Source organism: Vipera ursinii (assembly GCF_947247035.1).
Source record: "Vipera ursinii genome assembly, chromosome: 2".
NCBI lineage: Eukaryota > Metazoa > Chordata > Lepidosauria > Squamata > Viperidae > Vipera > Vipera ursinii.
The window spans coordinates 155,933,508-155,957,278 of NC_139513.1; the positions used below are offsets into that span (position 1 = coordinate 155,933,508).

Sequence of the window (23,771 nt, forward strand, 5' to 3'; positions counted from 1 at the left end):
CACGCCTCGGGTGATAGGTGGGGGGGGGGGTGGAGAGAGGAGAAACCCTGATTTTTTGTAAGTAATTTGAACAATTAAAATCTTACTCCTTATATTGCAAAACCTCAAATTAAAACACTCGGCCAGGACATGTTTTTTGGGTTGGTCCACTTCTTTCCCACCCTCTTTTGGACCAGATCAATGAATAAAGAATTCTGGAGAACCTTAAAAGCTTGTATACTCTCGTGTTATTTCGTACCAAACCTTTAGGCTTTCCCATTCTTGCTCTTCCCCCAGCTCCCAATGAAAACACCATTCCTAAAATGCAAAATGCTAATAATATTCCTCTCCCCTCCCTCACCCCATCTTATTATCTGTGACATTCCCTTCAGACGGATTCTTTTCTTCATCTTTTGTGACAAGGGCACTTTGTTCCTGAAGAAGACCCATTGTTAGTTCTTGTGGGATACTGCACAAGGGGCCTCGTTTCCTACCATCTCTACCTCCCCTCACATATAGACACATGGCCCCCTTCACTGTCTAGTAACCATAGAAACCAGTCCACTAGCAGATTAGCACACTAAAATCAGAAGCCATGTGGTTTTGGGAATTCCCAAGGGAAGGCCATTCTCTCCGGCTGTCCCTGTGTTTTCCCTCTCCTTAATGGGCCTTACAATAAGGAAATCTGTGAAGCTGAGCCAAGGCACATAACATTATGGTAGGTCTCCTGGAGGGTTGATCCTCTGACTGCCTTGCCCCTTTGGCAAAATTCTGAGTTCTGTTCAAGCCTAGGGCAAAAGGCAGTCTGAACCAAATACTCAGGAATTCTCGAAAGGAATATGAAGTACACTGAGGAATGAAGACACTGTTGGAAAAATGTGTATGCAATACACATAGAGAGCCGATAGTACACAAGAGAAGAGAGCGTTCTTCAGCTTTTACAAGAGTTGGTTCCATCTGAGCACAAAAGTGTCTAAGCATGCTAGCTACTCCTAAATTGACAGCCAGCAGTTTCTACATCTGTTCTCAAACTGATGGTAAATGAATATTATGACCTGTGGCAAGAGCAAAACTTAGCAGGAAATGGATATGAGATTATTTTTTTCACCTGCATATTTTTCAGTCTAAATTATTATTCTTATTGACTTGATAATCATTGCAGAATAAATATTTGAACAAACATTCCAGATAAGGAAGTGAACGGGAGAATTTCACATGATTTAAAACAAATTGTTTTGGCTCGTACTCTTAAAACACATTATTAAACTTATTCAGTAATGGGCCTTAAGTCTGTTAAGGATATTCCCCCAACAAACAAAATCATCATTGCTAAAAAAAAAAAAGTCTAAATTGGTTCATCTGTCATCAACTGAAAGGTCTTCACATTATCGTATACAGGATATTCACAAGTTTTATATTAGCCACTATTTCAAGACATTTTCTAAAGGCCTTGAAAAAATCCCACACTTGCTTTCTCCTTCTGCCGTTTTCGTAGCTAGACTCATTGTTTTTCCATCTCACTGCACCAAATTATGCACCCACAGAAGCAGATAAAACAGAACAAGAGAGGACAAGATAGAATCTCCAAATTCTTCAGCGTAATTCATATTCCTTTCAATTCTCAGGCCCCAAAAGAAGTAATCCCCAAAATCAAAGATGAGTCCTGAGAGATCCATTAATGTAAATGCAGTACGGACTTCCCTCTTTAAAAAAAAAATTCAGGGAGATTAACTCCTTCCTTTTCCTTGTTCTTCAGACAGGTAAACTAATAAAAAGAATGAAAGATGCAGTGTGTGGGGACAGCACAGTTGCATACTTAAAACCCATCTCTTTAAACAAGCTGGCCTGGCCTGATGGGACGGGGTGGGATTTTTATAAATGACTTCAATTTTAAATGTGTATTATTTATGGGCATTGTTTAATCATGTTTTAATAATTTTAATTTTTGTATCTAATTTTTATGTATTGCCCTGTTCACCGCCCTGAGTCTCTTGAGAGAAGGGCGGTATATAAATTAAATAAATAAATAAATAAATAAATACAGAACACTGAGAAATACAGATAGTCCTTGAGCCCAAAATTTCTAAGTGAAATATTTGTTAAGTGAGTTTTATCCCATTTTACAACCTTTCTTGCCACAGTTGTTGTTAAGTGAATCACTGCAGTTGTTAAGTTAGTAACACGGTTAAGTGAATCTGCTTTTCCCATTGTCTTTGCTTGTCAGGAGGTTATGAAAGGTGATCACATAACACCGGGACACTGCAACCGTCACAAACATGAGTCAGTTGCCAAGTGTTTGAATTCTGATCACACAACCATGAGGATGCTTCAGTGGTCGTAAGTGTGAAAAACGGTCATAACTCACTTTTTTCAGTGCCATTGTAACTTTGAACGGTCAATAAATGAACTGTTGTAAGTCGAGGATTACCAGTAGATGCAATTTATGCTAGACAATTGCAGAAACATTACTTTGGCTTTGAAACATGACTTGCCTTTGCACCTGGAGCACCTGGAAATCCTGGGCCACCAGAAGGGCCAACAGGTCCCTGAAAAAAAATAAACAAAAGAAGTGGTTTTAGTGAGCTTGAAAAAAAGCAGAACCGAATTCTTTTAATCATTTAGAATTGTAGACTCATTTAAATAGTTGTGCATGTCAGTCCTAAAGTATAATAATTGAATTATTTAAATGTAAAGGTGGATAGTTGTGGCTGAACTGAGCTTCCCCAATGTATCTGCGGCCTGAAACAAATCTTTGGTCAACCTGAGTCAAGAAATAAAGTTGCTGAGGTTTTTTAGCTACTCTTAGATTTAATGAAAAGACCACTCAACTTCACTTGCCCCAGTTCTCCACCTGTTCCAAATTATTATTTTTTTTGTACTTAGAAGTTTGGTCAGGAAAAAAAAAGTGCTTATAATAATATAAAAAGGTTCACAAGGAAAACATGGATGTAATAGATGCTGTCTGGAGGGGGGGAAAGCACAAATCCAGAGTTGGGTAATATAGTTATCATAACCAAGTGAAATGACTTGGATATTATTGGGATTTGAATTTGGAATCTGTGTCAGATCCAGTCTAGTTTCAAAGTATAAGATCATTGTTATTCCTTGCTTCTAACAAGCTACCTTTGAAGTCTTTTTTCTTTTCTTCTCCTGAGTTATTCATTAGATAGTTGAATAAAAATTCAGGGAAGATTTATAAAGTTGGTTTATTTGATCAGCGCTAAGAGGGGAAAAAGTCAAATCTGCTTCCCTTCCCAGAAATTTTGCTGACAAGGAACATCCAATGAAGCTGATGGATTTATGTTTTTTACTTAAGAGATTAACTATGGGGGGAAGAGAGATTATGTTATACTTAGAGATGGAGACAAGCTAAGCTATTAAAATTGTTTTTTACTTGCTGGAATGAGGGGGAGGTTACTCTTTTTCAGTTCTTTCTTTTTCATACTATTTTCTTTTTGTACTTTTGTGTGTGTGTTAATTTTTATTTCTTTTATTTATAATTCTTAATAACATTATTTGGAAAAAGGGAAGAATGAAACCGACATGAATAACTGTTGCCAAATCTGAGTGACTCATGAACAGTCATAGAAGGCCACCAAGTAATTATAAAATAATATTCCTTCAATACCAATTTACCACAGTACAAACATTCCATAACTGTTCTTTATTGTGTAATAATGCTTCCTCCTTCCCAGTAAAAATAACTACTTTAAAAAAAGATGACTGTAAATTAAAAAGCTTCTATTACACAAGTCAAGCTGGAGTAAGAAACATAAATCTATTTAAATGCTCAAAATATTAAATAGTATTTAATTGAATATTTTGTTCCAAAAATCACTTTCATCCCTGATTCTGAAGATGTGAGTACAATGTTTTACATTTTGAAAAATAAGTCATTATTCACCCTTTCTTCCCTCTGTCCCTTCTACTGTCAAGTCAAGCTGCCTTTCATTGTACCACAAACAGAAAATCATCTACCTCTGTTTTTACCCCTTCATTTACCACTCTGAAGTGGTATCTTTCAAGCTATCTTTAATCTTTGTTAGAGCAATCTTTTTCTTTGCAGCTTGCTTTAATATTCCTTAATATTCCCCAGTCCTGTTGTGTCCATTCAAAAGGAAAATGCCCAAATTGTTGTTGCTTTGACCATAAGGCATCTTCCTCAGATATCTACAATAGTTCTCCATCTCCTCACATCCCAATTCTAGTTCTTCTCAGCTGCAGTGTCCACTGGTGTATGTGTGTGTGTGTGTGTGTGTGTGTGTGTGTGTGTGACACAATAATAGGCACAGTGTTGCATCATGCATAGATAAAAGGGGCAGGCCTTCAGTTGCAATGCCACATCTGCCATTTTATAGATTTTGATATCCTTGTGGATACCTATTCTTGTTCAACCTTACCCTACTCTGACTCCCTACACCATTTTTGCGGGGTCTTCTCCTTCTTTAACTATATCATCAATCAGTGTGCAAAAGTCTCCTGTTCTCTCAGGTTACATAAAAATATACACATAAAAGCAAGACTTCTCATAGTTTTTTGCCCCTGGGAGAGCAGCTTCTGTTTCCTTCTGCTTTCACAATTTGTGTGATAGATACAGTATATGCCTCAGAATTGGTTTCCCTGTTCCTTTAATAATCATTATGGTTTGTCACACAGTTAGCCAGATGTTCAGACTGGATTTGGCATTTTTATCCACCTATTGAGTCCTTCCCAAGGACCTGGGATAGGCAGATGTCGATTTTGATGGCATTAAAGGTAATGTTGCAGGATGGAAGCTGTTCCGACTAAAGCTGCCTTTTGCAATTGACTGATGGTAATTTTGTAATTCTGATGGTGTTCAAAGGGTGCTCTATTTGTTTTGGCATCATACCCAAGGCACCTATTATTATCATTATTGCTGTTATTATGAAAACATATTTTTTCATCTTATAAATATCACCTTATGTTTCCCCCCCCCTCTTTTTGCAAAGCTTTCATCTTGCAGCCTTTGGTATAGGAGTAGGCAACCTTGGCTCTTTTATGATTCATGGACTTTAACTCCCAGAATTCCTGAGCCAGCCATGCTGAGGGGAAAGGGAGAGGTTTCCATGCTAAGCCATGATGGCTCAGGAATTCTGGGAGTTGAAGTCCACAAGTCATAAAAGAGCCAAGGTTGCCTACCCCTGGAAGATAGGTTTTATTATATAATGTTGTTTACTATATAATGACTAGTATAACTGAGGGGACTTTATTCTTCAAAAAAGTTATTTCATATCGTAATAACAATATATCTAGTACCATGATCATTTACCAGAATGGGAAAAATGAAAATATTTAATTACTTACCGGTGGACCAGCTGGGCCAGGGAGACCATCATTACCACGGGCACCCTGTGTGAACAAAATACTGACTCAGAAAAGTATACTTCATGGTATAGTAGTACCGTTATGTTTGGAGTTTTGCTGCCAAATGGATTTAAAATTCTAAGCAAATCTTTAGCTATCTAATAAGAGTGCTCCTCCCTTGTTCTCCATCAGTACACTAACATCTACTCCCGACAGTTGGAGGCATGGAAGGAAGCCAAGGAGGATAAAAGGGAAGAGGAAAGCTATTACATGAGTAGAAATCTGCTCGCATACTGCTCATGGGGCAAAATGGAGCATGTGAAGAAGGTACCTGCTCATGAGAATACAAGCAATGGAGTGACCTTTGAGGCTCACTCCTACAACTTCCCCGTTTTTTTGAGGCATGCAAAAGCTGGAATAAAAAGGTCTAAATTAGCTTTCTTTAAACTTCAATTTAGATACGCTAACAGTTCTATATAACTGTTCTAGAAAAGATTCTGGTTTTTAAATCATCTATGTCTTTGGTTCACAAGAGAAAAGGGAAGATCTACCAGCTTTGAAAAAAAATCATGGGAAACAACAACATCCTTCAATTTAGGACAATTCAGTCATATCTATGGCTATTCTTTGAACAACAGGTTTTAGAAAAGATTGTACTTTACAGGTCTGTAGTTCTAATCTCACAGATCCTGAGCAGGGCCTCTTATGAGGAGTCCTTCTCAGCAGCTAATGGGTTGACATTCCTGCCCTCCTGTAACTAAAGACTAATTGCTTGGCCTAGTTGCCCCTATCCCAGGCAATGGGCCAGGAAAACAAATGGAAAAATGAGGCCGAAGGGTCATGTGACTGTTGTCAGCACAATCCAAAGCCTTCAAGAGGGTGCCATCCAAGGACTTAAAGCAAAACAAAAAAACACGCCCCCTTCACATGTCTTCTATAATTTTTTTACTATAATTAGTTATAGTTAAAAAAAAACTCAATTTGTGCAAACGTAACTCCTTAAAGGATAAAGTGTCAGGTAACTCAGAAGAGCTTTGGAGGGAACATTTTGTGGTTTCAAAAAGCAAATCCAGAGAATCACTCAATTCCAAACAAAACATCTTATTGAATTATTTGCTTAAGCTACTTAAAACCTCTTTTAAACATCCCCAAGTTTATACTGTAATTTAAATAAATAATTTGTATTCTCCTTCAAAAGTTTATATTCGCCTGTTTGTTGTTGTTTGTTAAAAAACTTTTTTCCCTTGCACTATAAATGCAAACTGTATTTGGTAAGTGATAAGAAACTTACCAAAACAAAATAGTCACCAGGAAATTACCTTCCTGTTGCCAAGCTTCATGTAGCTGGCAAAACCAAGGAAACAAAAATGATATAGATTTCAGGAAAATATATTTAACACTATTTTGAGGTAAAAACAGGGTAGGTTTTCAAGAGTCATTTTCCACCCTCAAATATATTGTAGTCAGTTAGTAAAAACAAAATCTCTTCTCCCCCCCCACGTCTCAAATCTGGACTCACCTATTCTCAGATAAACCATGTATCTTGTCCTTCACTTTCTCACAATTTCTTATATCTCTTCAATAGGATGGATTTAAATTTAGTAATAGGAAACAATAAATCCTACTGTTTCCTACAACTGGAAATCTGGACTTACTAATCAAGGAGAGAAGCAACCTAAAACTAAGGAGAAACTTCCTGACAGTTAGAACAATTAACCAGTGGAACAACCTGCCTCCAGAGGTGGTGAATGCTCCAACACTGGAAGTTTTTAAGAAGAGACTGGACAGCCATTTGTCTGAAATGGTATAGGGTTTCCTGCCTGAGCAGGGAGTTGGACTAGATGACCTCCAAGGTCCCTTTCAACTTTACTATTATGATTATGATTATGATTACTGCTGAGTAACTTAATTATTTCAGCTTCTTAATTTCTTCTACATTTCAAATTCCTACAAATAAACAGTTTGGAACCTGGACCAAAAATAGCCCTTAGAGAAAATTTTACCATGTGGCAACAAAAAGCCAAAAGAGATTTCATGCAATATTTAGTTAGTACAATGACAAATGAGGGATCACATGTTTTGAGCTGTGACATGGACCAAAAGGATAGATTATTTAACTTAGAGCTCTGTAAAAATATCTGTACCTGAAACTCAGCTTACCTGCAGTACACTTCAAGAACAAAATAAGCAAATATATAGAATAGGTCTGTTCCAGTAGCTTTGCTACAGAGAAACCCTTCCTTTTGTCCAATCCATGTGTTAATCCCATGATTATATAACTTTTGTGCCTTTGAGTCAGTGTTGACTCCTACTGACTGCCTGGACAAGTCCCAGCAGTTTTCTTGGAAAGGTCTTTCCTAGGCCTGAAAGTAAGTGGCTGGCCCAAGGTCATTCAGCTGGCTTCATGCCTAAGGCAGAACTAGAACTCATGACCTCCCAGTTTGTAGCCTGATGCCTTAACCACTACACAAACTGACTCTTTACTAATCCTATAAGCTTTAAGGTTAAGCATTGCAGGCACGTCCAAATTTACACCAAGTTAATATGCTGTTGACTATATTCTCCTGCCTCCCCAGAAATTGCTTCTAGAAGCATTAACCTAGAAGCTATGCTCCAAAAGGCAACCCTTGCTACCTGCTGCCTCCATAACCTTTCACTGTATGATACTTAAGGAGAAGCAGGTGGGGGAAGAAGAAAGGAAGGAAGAGGTGGGAAGACCTATAATGCATTGGCTTTTCTTTTACTACAACCTTCCTCAGTCTGAGCAACTTCCGAAGTCTTTTCTAAACAGCACAATCATTTCTGAGAATTAGGTCCACACATATAGAAGGTGCCCAGGACAGGTTTAGCACAAGATTTAATTCTATATTTGAGGTCCAGACCACAAGATAATTAAAGCTGTTTTCTACAGAAATGCTTCCCTTTAATTAACACTGCTTTTCTACAGTTTCACTATTCGTGGCACGGTAAATGCTACCATCCTTATCCTAAGGGTACATTAAAAAGTTTACGTGCTTTGCTTGCACAGCCACCATAGTACTGCATTAATTCTGCTTCATTCTTTACACAGAATTGGCCACAGGGAATGAGATGGTGATTGCAAAGAGGGGAGGGATTTTCTGCTGAAGGCATGGGTGCCTGTATGCATTCTGTAGCTGTAAAAAACACTCAAGAACATGTCAAGGTGGCAGGATTTGTAACATTTAAACTATGCTGATACTTACGGCAGCACCAGATGGGCCGGGACGTCCTCTTTCACCTGGCAGGCCACGGGGACCCTAAGAAATAGTAGAGGCAAAAGTTAAAAAGGTCTTACAATTCTACTGTCCTTCAAGAGAGCTATCTTCTGAAAACTAGTAACCTGTGTGTTTCATCTTACAGTTCACCAACAATTGAACCGAATTCACACTGGCCATGGTAGATGTGCAGACACCCTGTAGTCTATACCATCACCGAATTGTGATAGTTTGCCCAAAAAACAAACTATCCAACATATAGTGACAGAGTGCCAAAATAGAGCTTATAATGGAGATTTTGCCGATTTCCTGCCTGTGACAAATGAAGCAAAAAATCATATCTGTAATCTAGACATAAGTTTGTAATATTTTAGATTTTATATTTTGTATTTTGCATTATCTTTTGCTTTAATCGAAACATGATATGAATGTGCCATGCAATAAAAAATAATAATAATTCACCGATGAAGTGCCTGCTAGGATATACAAGCAAGGGATGTAGTAAGAGAGATCTGAATATTGTAAGACCCTATTATTTGTGTATATGCATTTACCACAATCGATACAGTGCATCCTATGTAAAGAGTAGGAGACCTCTTTACATGAGAATTCTACACTGTGTCATCTAGATTCCATGGAACACAAAACGTAAATGCAGTCTATTTGCATTAAAGGAGGCAAAGAAGGGATATGTAGATGGTCAAAGTATACTATGGATAAATATATATGGACAGTGACCAACCTACAATGTTAGTGTTGTGATAATGATTAAAAGTAACTGAGCAATACATCCTCACCATAGGACCAGGAGAACCATTCTCCCCAGAAGATCCAGATTCACCCTAGAGAAAACAAAAACAAAAACATTGGTAACTAAACTATTATTAGACATTTGTGTCATCGAACAGTCCAAGAATACACAAAACAGATTGGGATATCTTGGTTGGTCTCAGATGCAAAATCATTATTGCCTTTCACATCAAGTGAACACCAGAGGGCAATTCACAAGCATGGAAAACACCTCAATAGCTAAAGGAAGGCTAGGGATTTCAACACATCATCATTAGATGCAATATCAAGGATGCTCTAGACTAGAGCTACTGGATTCTATAAGAGGTTAGCCCAGCTCCTATCAAAAGCTTGGTATCAAGTTAGCCATGTTTTTATGATACTTAATCACTTTTCAGGCAGTACAGGTAGTTCTCTTTAGTGATCATAACTGGAGCCTGCAACTCAGTCATTAAGCAAAGCAGTTGCTAAGCGGAACCACGATCGTGCTTATCTTATTTCAGCTTTCCTTTGCTTTACAGACTTGTGAAGATCGTAAATGTGAATCTTGGCTTCAAAGTTATTTTTTCATCACAGTCAGAACTGTGAGTGGCATCTAAATGAGGCAACTGCCAAACCAGGGCCACCTGAGGTCAATTCTCTCACTGCAAATGAACTCCAGTTTTCTAGACCTGGAAGTCACTCAGGTGGGAATGTGGTCTGGATTCCCTGAAGGGAGATTCTACATTTCAGAAGAGCAAAGAGACAACACAGTTTGGTTGGAGGAAGAGGGCCAAGGCAGCTCCTCCTTTTAAGTTCTCCAGAGGATGTTTTTAATGATGCAAATACAGTAGTTTCCTTTAGTTTGGCGCTTAGAAGAAACTCAGGCATGTTTTTCTTGGTTTTTGGAGCCGGAGAGTTATTTTGGATAAGTGGTGAAATGAGTATCAACGGTCAGCTATTCAACTGTTCAAAAGTATCAGCTGTTAAAAGTATTAACCAGTGGAACAGCTTGCCTCCAGAAGCTGTGGGTGCTTCATCACTGGAGATCTTTAAGAAGAGACTGGACAATCACTTCTCTGAAATGGTATAGGGTCTGTTGCTTGAGCAGAGCGTTGGACTAGAAGACCTCCAAGATCCTTTCCAGCTCTATTCTGGTTGGTGGGTGGTTTGGTTGGTTGATTGATTGATTGATTGATTGATTGTCTATCACAGTATAAAAGAGGACCTGGGTGTCCTGGGAATCCTCCTGCATATTCCTTCTTAATGCAGGTGTCTTAATATACAATACCAATTGTTTCTAAGAAGAATAGGATGGCTAGAGATGTCGTAATGCAATGGTTAGCAAGTGGCATCACAGAAGTTAGCAAAAGAAACACCAATTGGTGGCCATAAAATAATACACATGAGTATGCACTGTATTAATATGATCATAATTAATATAATCATGATTTCACTGTTTTCAAATAGCAGTTTTTTGCTCTTTCTTTTAAAAATGTTTTTATACAAGTCTTTAAAAGTGCAATCTCATTGTTTAGTATCTGAATGTAGTATCAGTAGAAATCAGCACCATTTTAACAGGGAGTGTTTCTCCCTTCTATCAACTACAATAACTGCATCTGTTCCCTTTCGTGTAACTTCCTTGGAAAAAAAAATCTAGACTAGCAAAATGGCAGCTGAGATTGTTTTTATATCAAATGAATTTCAATCTAGGAATGGTTAATTTTACTTCTCCGGCCTGCAACCATTGGATTCAACGTTATCAAAGCTTCCCTATAAAACGTAGGAATTGGTAATTATAATTTAATATTTCAGTGTGTGTGGGAGATGAATAAAATAAATGTAAACAATGTGCTTAAAAAAGCCGGCTTTTCACCAATCACATCTTAGATAGGAGTTTCAGGTCGTACCTTAGCACCTGGAGCACCAGCTTCTCCTTTAGAGCCATCTAAACCAGGATATCCCTAGGGGAGAGAGAGAGAGAGAGAGAGAGAGAGAGAGAGAGAGAGAGAGAGAGAGAGAGAGAGAGAAGCATAGGGATCAATTCTGAATTAAATTAAAATTAAAAAATCTCATCTACAAAATACAAACTTACTCTGTGGCCTTTCACACCAGGAAGACCTGGGGTCCCAGGGAAGCCTCGAGCACCCTAAATTTAAATGAGAAATTAATCAGTTAAAAAAATAGACACACGTCTTCTAAAAACATAAATGCAAAAATTCCTACAATACTGGTAACTTCATAACAGATAAAAAAACTACAATATCTGCAAAAGCTAAAGAAAAAAAACCTAGGTTTTTAATTTGATAGCCATATTACGTAGATCAGTTGGACCCATGGATGTTTGTTGTAATAGAAGAAAACAAAACAAAGCCAGTCAAGAAATAGCCTTTATAACCCTTCATTTCCTTCTCAATCTGATTATCTTCTTCATTAAAGGGAAGACAAGAATATTTTGCTTGCTCCCTGTTATTTACTTCCTCCTTTCAATATCCTGATTTAGCATCAGTCTTTTCCATTTAGGATATAGAGAATTACAATTCAGCAGTAAAGGTACCGAAAAAGCAGGATATCATTCCTGCCCACTTAGCATCATGAAGGTTGCATGTTTCAGCCTGTCACCAGGAAGAGGGAAAAAAAGACACTTTGGCCCCAAACACTATAATTTTATACTGTGCCTCTTATAACCTGTAAGATAAAATTGGATGATTGTAGCTTCTGAATCTAGCTATCTGTACTAATGCAGAGCAGTGCTGGCGCCATGGTTAGAATTCAGTACTGCAGGCTAATTCTGCTGATTGCCAGCTGTCAGCAGTTTGGCAGTTCCGATTCTCTTCGGCTCAAGGTTGACTCAGCCTTCCATCCTTCCGAGGTTGGTAAAATGAGCACCCAGATTGTTTGGGCGCAATATGCTGACACTGTAAACCACTTAGAGAGGGCTGTAAAGCACTATGAAGCGGTATATAAGTCTAGGTGTTATTGCTATATGGAGGACACAGCCATACCTGAGGTCCAGGTAATCCACGCTCTCCTGATTTGCCAGGTTTGCCTGCTTCCCCCTGAAAAAAACACAAAGTGGATGCAATTTTATTTAGGAAGGATCCCATTTATACAAAATATATCGCCAAACAAGAAGATGAGACATCATCAAGACTCTGCTGGGTTGGGCCTGACCTATGATAAAGTCCAGCATTCTATCATCAAAACTCTGCAAACGCAAAAGGACATCTTTATTTTTTAAAGTATGGGAAGTGTTTTTTTATTGTACAAAGAGAAATACCGAAGAATCAGATCAGCTTTGGCTTTTCTTTCTCCTCACGAGCCCCCAAATTAGATAAGGTACCATTTTTAAATGAAACAGATCTACACGTAGACCATTGTCAGTACAATGTTTTGGCTGGATATTTTCATTTTGTATATGCCTAAAAACATATGTTCAGAAGCAGCTGAATGCCATGGAATTGTCTATCTCAGGGTTAGGTGACTGGGAAATTTTAAATGTCAATTCCATAGTATGAGTGTACCTGTGCATGTGCTGGGACACTACACATCCTCTTCATGACCTGTATTCCTGTTACATTCTGGGAGGAGTCTTTGTGGTATCCGTAGCAGACAGATTCAGTTGTAGTTTCGTTCCATACAGTGTTAACCTTGTGAACTCTAAAGCTTCCTCTTTCCGTAATGTATTCAAGATGGTCAATGATTAATATTTATATGTTATTTATATGTAAGGGTGAAGGTTTATACATATGTTGTATATAGCATGTTTAAATGTGTGTTATGTATGCGTACACCTTGAGAGCAAGCAACTAAATTTCATTTTCAATGTGTGCCAATGTGCCCACAGTAAAAAAAATAATGACAATAAGCCTCATCTTATCTTATCTACTGTGCATATGACTGACAAACAGAATCTGGAACAAAATAGTGCTATGTGGGGTATTCCTGGCTAGTGGGGGAGGGGCAGTCATGTCCCTTTCTACTTCATTCTTCTCTAGTTTTTAAGCTTTCGGGGGTTTTTTTTCTTCTCAACAGCTGATCAGCCAGTAGACATGCTCAGTTAATGAATGGCTTTGGGAACTGGATATGTTTAGTCCAGGGGTAGGCAACCTTGACTCTTTTATGACTCATGGACTTCAACTCCCAGAATTCCTGAGCCAGCATGGCTCAGCATGGAAACCTCGCCCTTTCCCCTCAGCATGGCTGGCTCAGGAATTCTGGGAGTTGAAGTCCACGAGTCATAAAAGAGCCAAGGTTGCCTACCCCTGGTTTAGTCTAACAAAGCGAAGGACTAGGGGTGGCATGGTAGCAGTCTTTCAATATTTGAAAGGGTGTCACAGAGAAAAAGGGATCAACCTATTCTCCAAAGCACCTGAAGGCAGGACAAAAGGTAACGGATAGAAAGAGATCCTGTCTAGAAAGAAGGAAATGTTTCCTGACAGTGAGAACAACTAACCAGTGGAACGGCTTGCTTCCAGACGTTGTGGGTGCTCCGACACTGGAGGTTTTTAAGAAGAGATTGTCGGCCATTTCTTTGGAACAGTATAGGGTCTCCTGTCTGGGCAGCGGGTTGGACCAGAAGACCTCCAAGGTCCCCAAGACTCAGTCACCGCTTTGTTCCATATAGTATTAACCTTGTGAACTCTAAAGCTTCCTCCTTCTGTTACGTATTCAAGATGGACAGTGATTAATATTTATATCTTACTTATATGTAAGGGTGTAGGTTTATACATATGTAGTATATAGTATGTTTTAAATGTGTATTAGGTATGCGTGCACCTTGAGAGCAAAGCAACTAAATTTCATTTTTAATGTGTGCCGTGGTGCCCACAGGGAGAAAAAAAAATGACAAAAAAGGTTATCTAATCTAATCTTCCAACTCTGTTATTCTGCATTTTGGTTCTCAGTAGGTTGTGATGCAACAATTCTTTCTTTCTTTTAAATGGTGTACCTCTGTAAATCTTGGGTTCTGTCAACTCCTTCCTCCTCAGCATAGTTATATTAGAATTCACATTCTCCCTTCTGAGAACAAATGACTTACTGGAGTAAGGTAATTAACATAAACATCAAGATATAAGCTTTAAGTAAACATTTTAACATAACATTTCTAGCAAACTCCTTCACCTAAGCTGATTCACCTATGCCGACTCTATTATTGGGATGTTAAGAAAATAATACTCACATCATCTCCTGGTTTTCCGGGCGATCCAGGTGGCCCACGGGGACCCATTGCACCCTAGAAGATCAAGGAAACATATAACTGAGAAGAAGGAAATATAAAATAAGGGGTTGTAATGACACCCTCTAGATTTGGTATGGCATTGAGCAACAAATGAGACATTCAAATTCCTTGAATATTAAACTCAACGTAAGGTGGGTTCAAATTCTGCCTAAGCTGAGGACTTCCCAAGTCCTGACTCAGGGATTTAAGCACTGACTTCCTGGAAAACATCTTTTCCAATACCAAGTGAAAATATGTCTACCATGTGTATTAATGAGGAATCGCCTATGTTCTCTGGCAGTTTAGTTTATCACAGTACAACTGCTTAGTAAGAGGGATACCATAGAGCAGTGTTTGTGTGGAAAAGGAAAAACATTATTTGCTGTAATACAGGACCTGGGGTTATTCATTGAAAGCAAACAATGGGAGATTCATGATAGATAAAGACAGATAAAGTTTAATTTGTAGACAATGTGTAGTTCAGTAATAGCAATGACCAATTCTGCCAACTTAGAAATGTTGAGAATATGGAAAGAAAATAGTTGCTCCTCCCCAAACAGCTACAGGTTTAACAACAATAATGATGGGGGGGGGGGAAATCCACTCATCCCCTCTTTAAAGGAAGGAAAGAAGAACCTAACAGACTGAAGGCCTTTGCAGGCAGTTGTAATGCTGCTTAAGAGAAAAGATCATGTTTTGTCACTTTCACCCCTATTCATTTTGGGCAAGCTGTGAGATCAATGAAATTTTTAAGCCAATATTCTCTTCTCAGGTTATTCTGTGCTAGCTGGAAGTCGAGAGCCCAGTGAAGGTACAGTAGTGGCAAAAGTTCACTTCAGTGTGGGAACAGCCTGTCCTCAATACCAAGCATTTCTATCTGGAAACTGGCCTTAGAATGATGGTTCCTTTTGTACAGTAGTTGAAACAGCCATAAATTGGCTCACCTGCCAAAGACATGGGATTGCCTAGAAGTCAAGCTAATCTAGAAGGGATGCAAATACATTGTGTGGCAATGCCCACACCTTTCCGATAACCTGTATATCATACTGTCATGACCCCCTCCCCCTGCCTATAGTTTAGTTGATAAAGCAATAGATGCCTATTTTAATTACTGGGTCAGTAAAAAAAAGTTTAATTGTTTAAAATATGCCACGGTAAATAATATCCAGGCATTAAAAATAAAAGAAAGTATATGAAATAAAACTTCAAGTTCAAAAGAATCAAAAACTGCAAAGCATTCACGGAAGGATAATTTATATGAGAGAGTAATAAACTGAACAAAAAAAGACAAGAAATTATACAATAATTCTAAATCTAAAGATAAAAGAGAATAAACTAATGAGATCTCTGGAGAGAAAGAAAATATCCCACAGCAAATTAAACTCCTACAGTGTCGACTTTCAATGTTAATTGTGTGAGAGAGGGGAAATAAAATGGAATGTTGGTTATACAAAGGAATTTTGACTCAGCAAAATTCCTGAGAAAGGAAAAGGAAAAAAAAATTAAAATCACAGAACGAGAAAATTATGGTGATCTATAGTGTAAGTATTGAAATAAAATTTCATCAGTATAGTACAATGCTATCTAGGAGACAAAAAATTCATTTGCAAGGACAGATGTATATTTTAAGAAACAAAATTTATCAAGTCAACAAATGCCCAAAGACAAATGGTGAAGGGACCAATAACAAAAAGGGAAATTTGTGATGCTATAAAGAAGACAAATAAAGATATAACCTGTGGACCAGATGGATCATAGGCTTGTTATAATTATTTTTAAGGATGAGCTTTTATTACCTTTCCAAAAAATGATGCCATTTTAGATATTAGAAAGAAACCGGATAGTTGGACAAGGACATATATACCATAACAGTGATTCCTAAAGAAGGAGAGGATTTGGCTTTGCCAAAAAAAATAATAATAGGCCAGTATCATTACTGAATAACGGTTATTAGATATTCATAATTTTAGCTGAAAGACTGAAAATGTTCAACATTATCCATGAAGATCAATGTGGCAATTAGAAGATAACAGTAAAAATGTTCTTAATGTATTAAGAGTACTTGGAACAACACAGTGAAAAACAAACAACCTTAATATTTTTCGATGCAGAGAAAACTTTTTATAATTTCAACTGGAATTTTCTGTTTAAAATTTTGGAAGCTATGAATTTTAGAGAGAACTTTATTTCACAGGTGAAATAGCTGTATACTTCACAAAGCCACAAATAATTGTGAGTGAGAAATTTACCAAGCCTGGTGAAATACAAAAAGGCAGAGATGCCCAATTTGAATACAGATATAAGACAATATGAGAGTGTTGCTGGAGGGAAAGTTAAAAAAAAGTTTATATAGTTTATAAACTAAAGGCATTCACCAATGATTTGTTTTTAATTTTGGAGGACCATTTAGAAGGGCAGATGTATTAATGGGAAAATTAAGAGAATTTGGTACATTGGTTAGATTAAAAATTAATAAAGAAAAAATAAAGATGTTGACAGAGAATATGAAATCCAAAAATAACTGTCTGTGAAAACATGTTTTTGGATTGAGAAAAGTAAAATATTTGGGTATCACTATAACTAACATGATTTGTATGTTATTTCAAAATAACTCTATTAAAGCATGGAATAAAGTTAAGAAAGATTGATCAAGATGAGGGAAATGACAAATGTCATTATTGGGAAGAATTTTTGTGGTAAAAATGAATGTGTTACCTAGACTGTTGTTCTTGTTTCAGACAATATCTGTTTTGAGAATTGATGCAACATTTAAACAGTGACAAAAAGACATATCCAGATGTATATGGTAGAGGAAAAAACAAGGGTTAAATAAGACCTTCACCAAGATGAAAAGGAATGCGAAAGACTGGGAAATGATTTAAACTGTATTTTGCTGCCTGTTGTTTGTTTTGGATGCAGGAAAGGCTTTCGTTAAGAAATAAAAGATTTTTAAATGTGGAAGATCATTGTCTGAAGCTTGGATGGCATGGTTAGTTATGGTATGACAAAGTTAAAGTACATGTAGAAATTAAAACATTATACTGGGAATGCCATACCATGAATATAGAACAGGTACAAACTTAGATTATACCCAAAATACCGTTGTTGGCCTCATCTCAAGAAACATATTATCGAAAAGTGGGCAAAACCAATAATATAGAGAGAGGGCCAGCGGGCTTCAGTTTCAATGGTTCCTATATGCACAATTAAGAGAAAGATTTAATATAAAATCACCAGGAATAGAATGTGATAAATCTGAAAACAAATTCTGTACTAATGATGAACATGCAGTTGCTAAAATGTATAAACTTCTGTTCAGATTTGAAAATAGAGGAAGAGCAAGTTAAGGAATATACAATCGGCTAAGAATGATGGTTATAATATTCAAATAGATCGATGGGGAGAATGTGGTTAAAAATTCCCAAGGCTCATAATATCTGGATGATTGAGCTAAGGTCCTGTAAATCTGTAATAAGCCTCTGCTCTTTTAATAGCATATCCACATCCCCAAATCTTCTATAATGGAATTGTTGACTTCATAGTGCTAAAGTGAGCAAAGTAACAAACTAGAGAGTGGGAATGGTTATCCCCAATTCTCTCTCTCCGAGACGCATCCACCCTATGCTTCATTAGTGTTCCCATTTCTCTCTTTTGACCCCAGGATTAAAATTAGTGCAACTGGAGAAGATTGCTCTAAGGGAAAGGACTGAGAAGAAGAAGTGTACACAGGAGAAAAAAAATGTTAAACACAGAATGTTTCTTCATGAAAGTGTACAATGCTCCTTCTGTTACTATTAAGGTAATAAAGGGTTTTGCTGAGCTGTGTTTAAAAAGGGCAGACTTCTTAACTTTCCTTCACTTGATGAATCCAAGAGCGTTAACAAGAGATGAAAAAGGGATTTATGCGTACAGGTAGTCCTTGACTTACAATAATTCATTTAGTGGTTGTTCAAAGTGGCACTGAAAAAAGTGGCTTAATAACCGTTTTTCACACTTTGATGCAACATCCCCAAGGTCACGTGACCAAAAAGGCAACTGACTCATATTTAAGTTTGCAGTGTCCAGGGTTCATGCGATCGTTTCTAGTGAACGTCTCACAAGCAAAGTCAATGGGGAAGCCAGATTCATTTAACAATCGTGTTAAATACAGTCGTGTTACTAATATAACAACGGCAGTGGTTCGCTTAACAACTGTGGCAAGAAATATTGTAAAGTGGGGCAAAACTACAACTACGTGTTTTGCTTAGCAACAGAAATTTCGGATTCAATTGGGATCTTACGTCAAGGACCACCTGCACCACCCATCCATCATATTCAACCAGAGATACCTTTTGTACCTCCTCAACAAGATCCCCAATTTCTCAGTGTGCTATATGTAAGGCGGAAAAAGGCATGGTGCTTTTATCTTCCCTGAGGCTCACACCTTTTAAGGATTCTTAGACTGTATATTTCAGTCAGTTTTCCTATTGGCTGAAGGCTCAAGGGAAATCTCTGCAGGCAAACATGGCAATTGAAATATAGCAGTTTATCAGTCTTTTCTGCTGAAAACGTCACGCACGTTTTGTCCTTGGTTAAGACAGCCCTGCTTCCTGGATACTCACCCCAGAACCAGGTTCTCCGGGTTCCCCAGGGTTGCCTTGAAATCCTTGAGGGCCCTGAAAAAAATGGTGGCAGAAGCATTATCAATGATTGCCTCAAGATAGAAGAAGAATCCTTCTGTTTTCGTACTGTGTTATTTTCTGGACATGCAAGATCGTCTCTAAGGAAAAGTATCAGATTCTGTACTCACAGGTGATCCTGGTGGTCCTGGAGGACCTCGCGGTCCCATTGGTCCCTATGTAAACAACAACAAAAAAGGAAAACCGATTGTATCAATATTGTTGTTTTATAACTGAAGCACAAGAGAACAGTTCAGCCCGATCGAGAACAGGGCTAAGCCCATGGCTGTCGCTATATATAATGTTGGTTCATTTCATTCTCTCTTTCTCCTTCTGCATCATGCAGAACCATATTTACCTATGGAAGGCATGCTGAGGCAAAAAAAACCCACATACTTACACACACACTCATACAGAGCTTCTCTTGGAAACGGTCCATGTTGACTATACTGAATTTCATTTACAGCTTGCCAAGAAATGCAGGATAGGAGAAATTTCCTGCTGGAAGTTTTGTGGATCCTGAAGAACAGTAGTTGTTTGCATAACTTCAGCCCTTGATCCAAGGGCAACACTGGGGGAGCTCCTGAAACAACCCTCTCTATTACTTCCCTGTCTATAATCATCTGTTTCAAAGATTTGGGCCCTTGCCCTCAAGGAGTTTTGGCAAAAAAAGTACAAAGGCCTAAAGCTATTTTCTAAAACCACTTCCATATTACAGCAACCTGCTCAGGTTCTTGAATAATCTCATAATGCAAACTAAGAAAATCTTTTTTTAAAAAAACAAAAAAACGAGCAGGGCACTTTTATCTAAAAGTGTGGAGAGCTCCCAAGGCAGAAAATGGAAAGCCTGAAGAGATTTCCACAGGAACTGAGGGGAGATTCTGAGATCACTCTTCTGTCTTTGCCTTTTAAACAATAGGTCCAATTGATCCTATGGCAATGGAATTCTTTCCAAGCAATATGGAATATCACTCTGACAACGAACCTTTTTTTTTTTGCACTGGTATTGTCGTGGTTTTGATGGAGTCATTTCACAACTTTAAATTTTGCCATGCTCCTGTGCTAGTTAACTGGTTATTAAACTAGGGGTGTAACTCTCTTCAGTAATGTGGGGTTTTTCAAATGTAGGATCCTTTTGATTTAAAGAAATAAATGGAAAGGGGGTATAATCTTAAGTTATTTTCAATCAAGAGATTCAAAGCCGTTCCTGATTTATGAGGTTGCACCATGAAGGTTAATCAACCATTTCTTATTGGCCGATACAATCTAGATTTCTGAACCAACTCATGAGGGAGGCCACACCCTTGACTTGGTTTTTTTATCTGGACGGTGGTTGGATGATCTTGGTGCGGGCTCTCCATTTATTATGCCCCTGTCATGGACCGATCATCACCTCCTGCGGCTGGTCTTCCGTCTTGCCACCCCCCACCGTGGGGATGCGGAACCAACTAGATGGTACCGGCCCAGACGCTTAATGGACCCTCTCGGGTTCCAGGCAGCGCTGGGATCCCCACCTGCCTCCGTCGCTCACAGCGACCCAGTGCAGATCCCATCGAGCTCCATGGTTCTCCGCGGAGCTCCGGGAGATGAAGCATCGGAAACGGGGCCTAGAGAGCTGCTGGAGGTCCAGCCGATCCGAATCCGACCGGTTGCGGTTAAGGCCCTCATCGCGTCCGCAGATAATCGCCCAGCCGCCCTGTTTAGGGTGACTCACTCCCTCCTTAATCAGGAGGTGAGGGATGATCCCTTGCAGGGTCGTGCCGAGGAGTTTGGTCAACATCTGTCGGATAAAATCGCTCGGATTCGGACCGGTTTGGACTCCACCTGGGCAGAGTCTGACGATCAGGACACGGGCGGTCTTGTCAATGTTATCTGGGAGGAGTTTGATTCTGTGACCCCTGATGAAGTGGACAGGATTATGGGGAGGTTGAGCTCCACCACATGTTTATTGGATCCGTGCCCTTCCTGGCTGGTTTATGCAGCCAGGGAGAGGACACGCAGCTGGTTCCAGGCGGTGATATCTGCTTCTTTGAGTGAGGGTAATTGCCCCACCGTCTTGAAGGAGGCGGTGGTGAGACCTCTCAAGAAGCCTGCCTTGGACCCAGCTGTCTTGAACAACTTTCGTCCAGTCTCCAACCTTCGCTTTCTTGCGAAGGTTGTTGAGAGTGTGGTGGCGCATCAGCTCCCTCTGGTCCTGGATGAAGCGGATTATCTGGACCCGTACCAATCGGGTTTCAGGCCCGGGTACAGCACGGAGACGGCATTGGTCGCTCTGGTGAATGATCTCTGGAGGGCCCGGGATAGGGGATATTCCTCTGTCCTAGTCCTATTAGACCTCTCGGCGGCTTTCGATACCATCAACCATGGTATCCTGCTGCGGCGTCTCAGGGGATTGGGAGTGGGAGGCACAGTTCTTCGGTGGTTCTCCTCCTATCTCCTGGGACGTTCGCAGTCGGTGTTGGCAGGGGGGCAGAGATCGGCCCCTAGGTCTCTCGTTTGTGGAGTTCCTCAGGGTTCGGTTCTCTCGCCTCTCCTGTTCAACATCTACATGAAACCGCTGGGTGAGATCATTCGTGGTTTTGGAGTTGGGTATCATCAATATGCTGATGATACCCAACTTTTCATTTCGACCCCAAACCACCCCACTGATGCCCTCGCTGTGATGTCCCGTTGCCTGGAGGCGGTTCGGGTCTGGATGGGGAGGAACAGACTTCAACTCGACCCTGACAAGACTGAGTGGCTGTACATTCCGGCATCCCGGGACATTCAAAATGTTCCATCACTTTCTATGGGGGGTGAGTCTTTACCCCCCCGTAGATAGGGCTCGCAACTTGGGAGTCCTCCTAGATGCACCGCTTACCTTAGAAGATCATGTAGTAGCCGTGACTAGGGGGGCTTTCGCACAGGTTCGCCTGGTGCGGCAGTTGCGGCCCTATCTAGACTGGCATGCCCTGTGTACGGTCACTCATGCGCTCGTGACCTCTCGTCTTGACTATTGCAATGCTCTCTACATGGGGCTTCCCTTGAAGACCACTCGGAGGCTCCAACTGGTACAGAATGCGGCCACGAGAGTTGTCTTGGGAGTTTCCCGGTACTCCCATGTTACACCTTTGCTCCGCGAGCTGCATTGGTTACCAGTTGTCTTCTGGGTGAGGTTCAAGGTCTTAGTGATGGTTTTTAAGTCCTTACATGGCATGGGTCCGGAATAACTCGGGGACCACCTGCTGCTGGCGTCGACTCCCCTCCGCCCCGTGCGTTCCCACAGAGAGGGCCTCCTCAGGGTGCCTCCAGTCAGAGAATGTCGGCTGGTGGCCCCCAGGGGGAGGGCCTTCTCTGTGGGCGCTCCGGCTTTGTGGAATCAGCTGCCGGTTGAGCTCCGGATGGCACCGGATCTCCGCTCCTTACGGCGCGGGTTAAACACCCATTTATTTGAACAAACTGGCCTGGTCTGATGGGGAATTACTTAGGGTTTTAATACTTATATATATTTTTTATTGTTTTTATTGTGGGCAATAATTTAATTCTTTTTTAACTTTTGTAGTTTTGTAGTTTTAAGATATGCCCTGTTCACCGCCCTGAGTCCTTCGGGAGAAGGGCGGTATAAAAATTTAATTAAATAAATAAAATAAATAATAAAGTATATGACACAGACGTTTGCCTGCCATTTCTGGTTTTGTAAAGAAAAACAAGCAGTGTTGTAAAGAAAACTGACTGCCTTGAGAAGGTCGAGAAATCATATATGCATAAATAATAACCTAATTCCTCAAATTGAGGCCATCTGCAGAATACCTTGTAAAATTTTAAGGTTAAAGCTCATATCACAATATGACATATTTCTTTTTGACAGCATAAATTAATTTAATACACTTGCTTGGAATCTTTATTAATGTCAAATTGAGTAAAAATTGCACAACCTCATTATCTATATTTATAATTTTTCTGAAAATATAGTTTTGTTTAAGACGAAAGGATAATAATAAGATGAAATAATAATTAAACAAGCACAAAGTACTCTTGATGTCTTTTAAAAAGAAGAAAATGAATATATCTATCTGCTTTGTAGATCTGCATAGACTGTATCATTGTGAAAACTAAAATAAATAATTAATTAAATAATTTGAAATATAAAATGACCATCACAGCCTTTGCTGATACTGTAATAGCCAACCAATTTTGCTGATCTATTTAAGGTTTGCCAAAATGCATAATTTCTAATAGAAAAATAGGCATTTGATATGCCAAGTTGCTCAAAGTATAACTATTCTATAGATTTTAATAGGCTGTTATATACTGTATCCCCTAACCAATGCTTCACACTGTCAGAGAATGGCAAATTAAAATATTTGCTAAAGTTCCAACTTTCGTAGAGAACCATCACTCCATAACAATATTTACTTGCATGGATCTTAAAGATGAGAACGGGAAAAACACTCCTGGCTCATCAAGAACCTATTTCTTTCAGGTGAACATCCACACAGACTAGGTCTATTATTGGACCCTAAAAATCCCATATCCACATAACTCGAAAACAGCCCTTGAGACTGTTCTTTAGCTGAGCAGGACTAAAATTAACTATGAAACTGA

At 39.2% G+C, this 23,771-nt stretch overlaps 1 protein-coding gene across 1 annotated transcript in view; it reads right to left on the bottom strand.

Moving 5' to 3' along the window:
• Window positions 1–23,771, bottom strand: part of COL2A1 (collagen type II alpha 1 chain) — a gene marked incomplete at its 5' end in the record, with an annotated part of 88,989 nt that overhangs the window by 49,228 nt on the left and 15,990 nt on the right. The window contains 10 exons of the mRNA XM_083351587.1: window positions 2,472–2,525; window positions 5,305–5,349; window positions 8,529–8,582; window positions 9,338–9,382; window positions 11,219–11,272; window positions 11,404–11,457; window positions 12,314–12,367; window positions 14,491–14,544; window positions 19,131–19,184; window positions 19,319–19,363. Coding sequence (XP_083207713.1) covers window positions 2,472–2,525; window positions 5,305–5,349; window positions 8,529–8,582; window positions 9,338–9,382; window positions 11,219–11,272; window positions 11,404–11,457; window positions 12,314–12,367; window positions 14,491–14,544; window positions 19,131–19,184; window positions 19,319–19,363 — 513 coding nt within the window. The remainder of the gene's footprint in view (window positions 1–2,471; window positions 2,526–5,304; window positions 5,350–8,528; window positions 8,583–9,337; window positions 9,383–11,218; window positions 11,273–11,403; window positions 11,458–12,313; window positions 12,368–14,490; window positions 14,545–19,130; window positions 19,185–19,318; window positions 19,364–23,771) is intronic.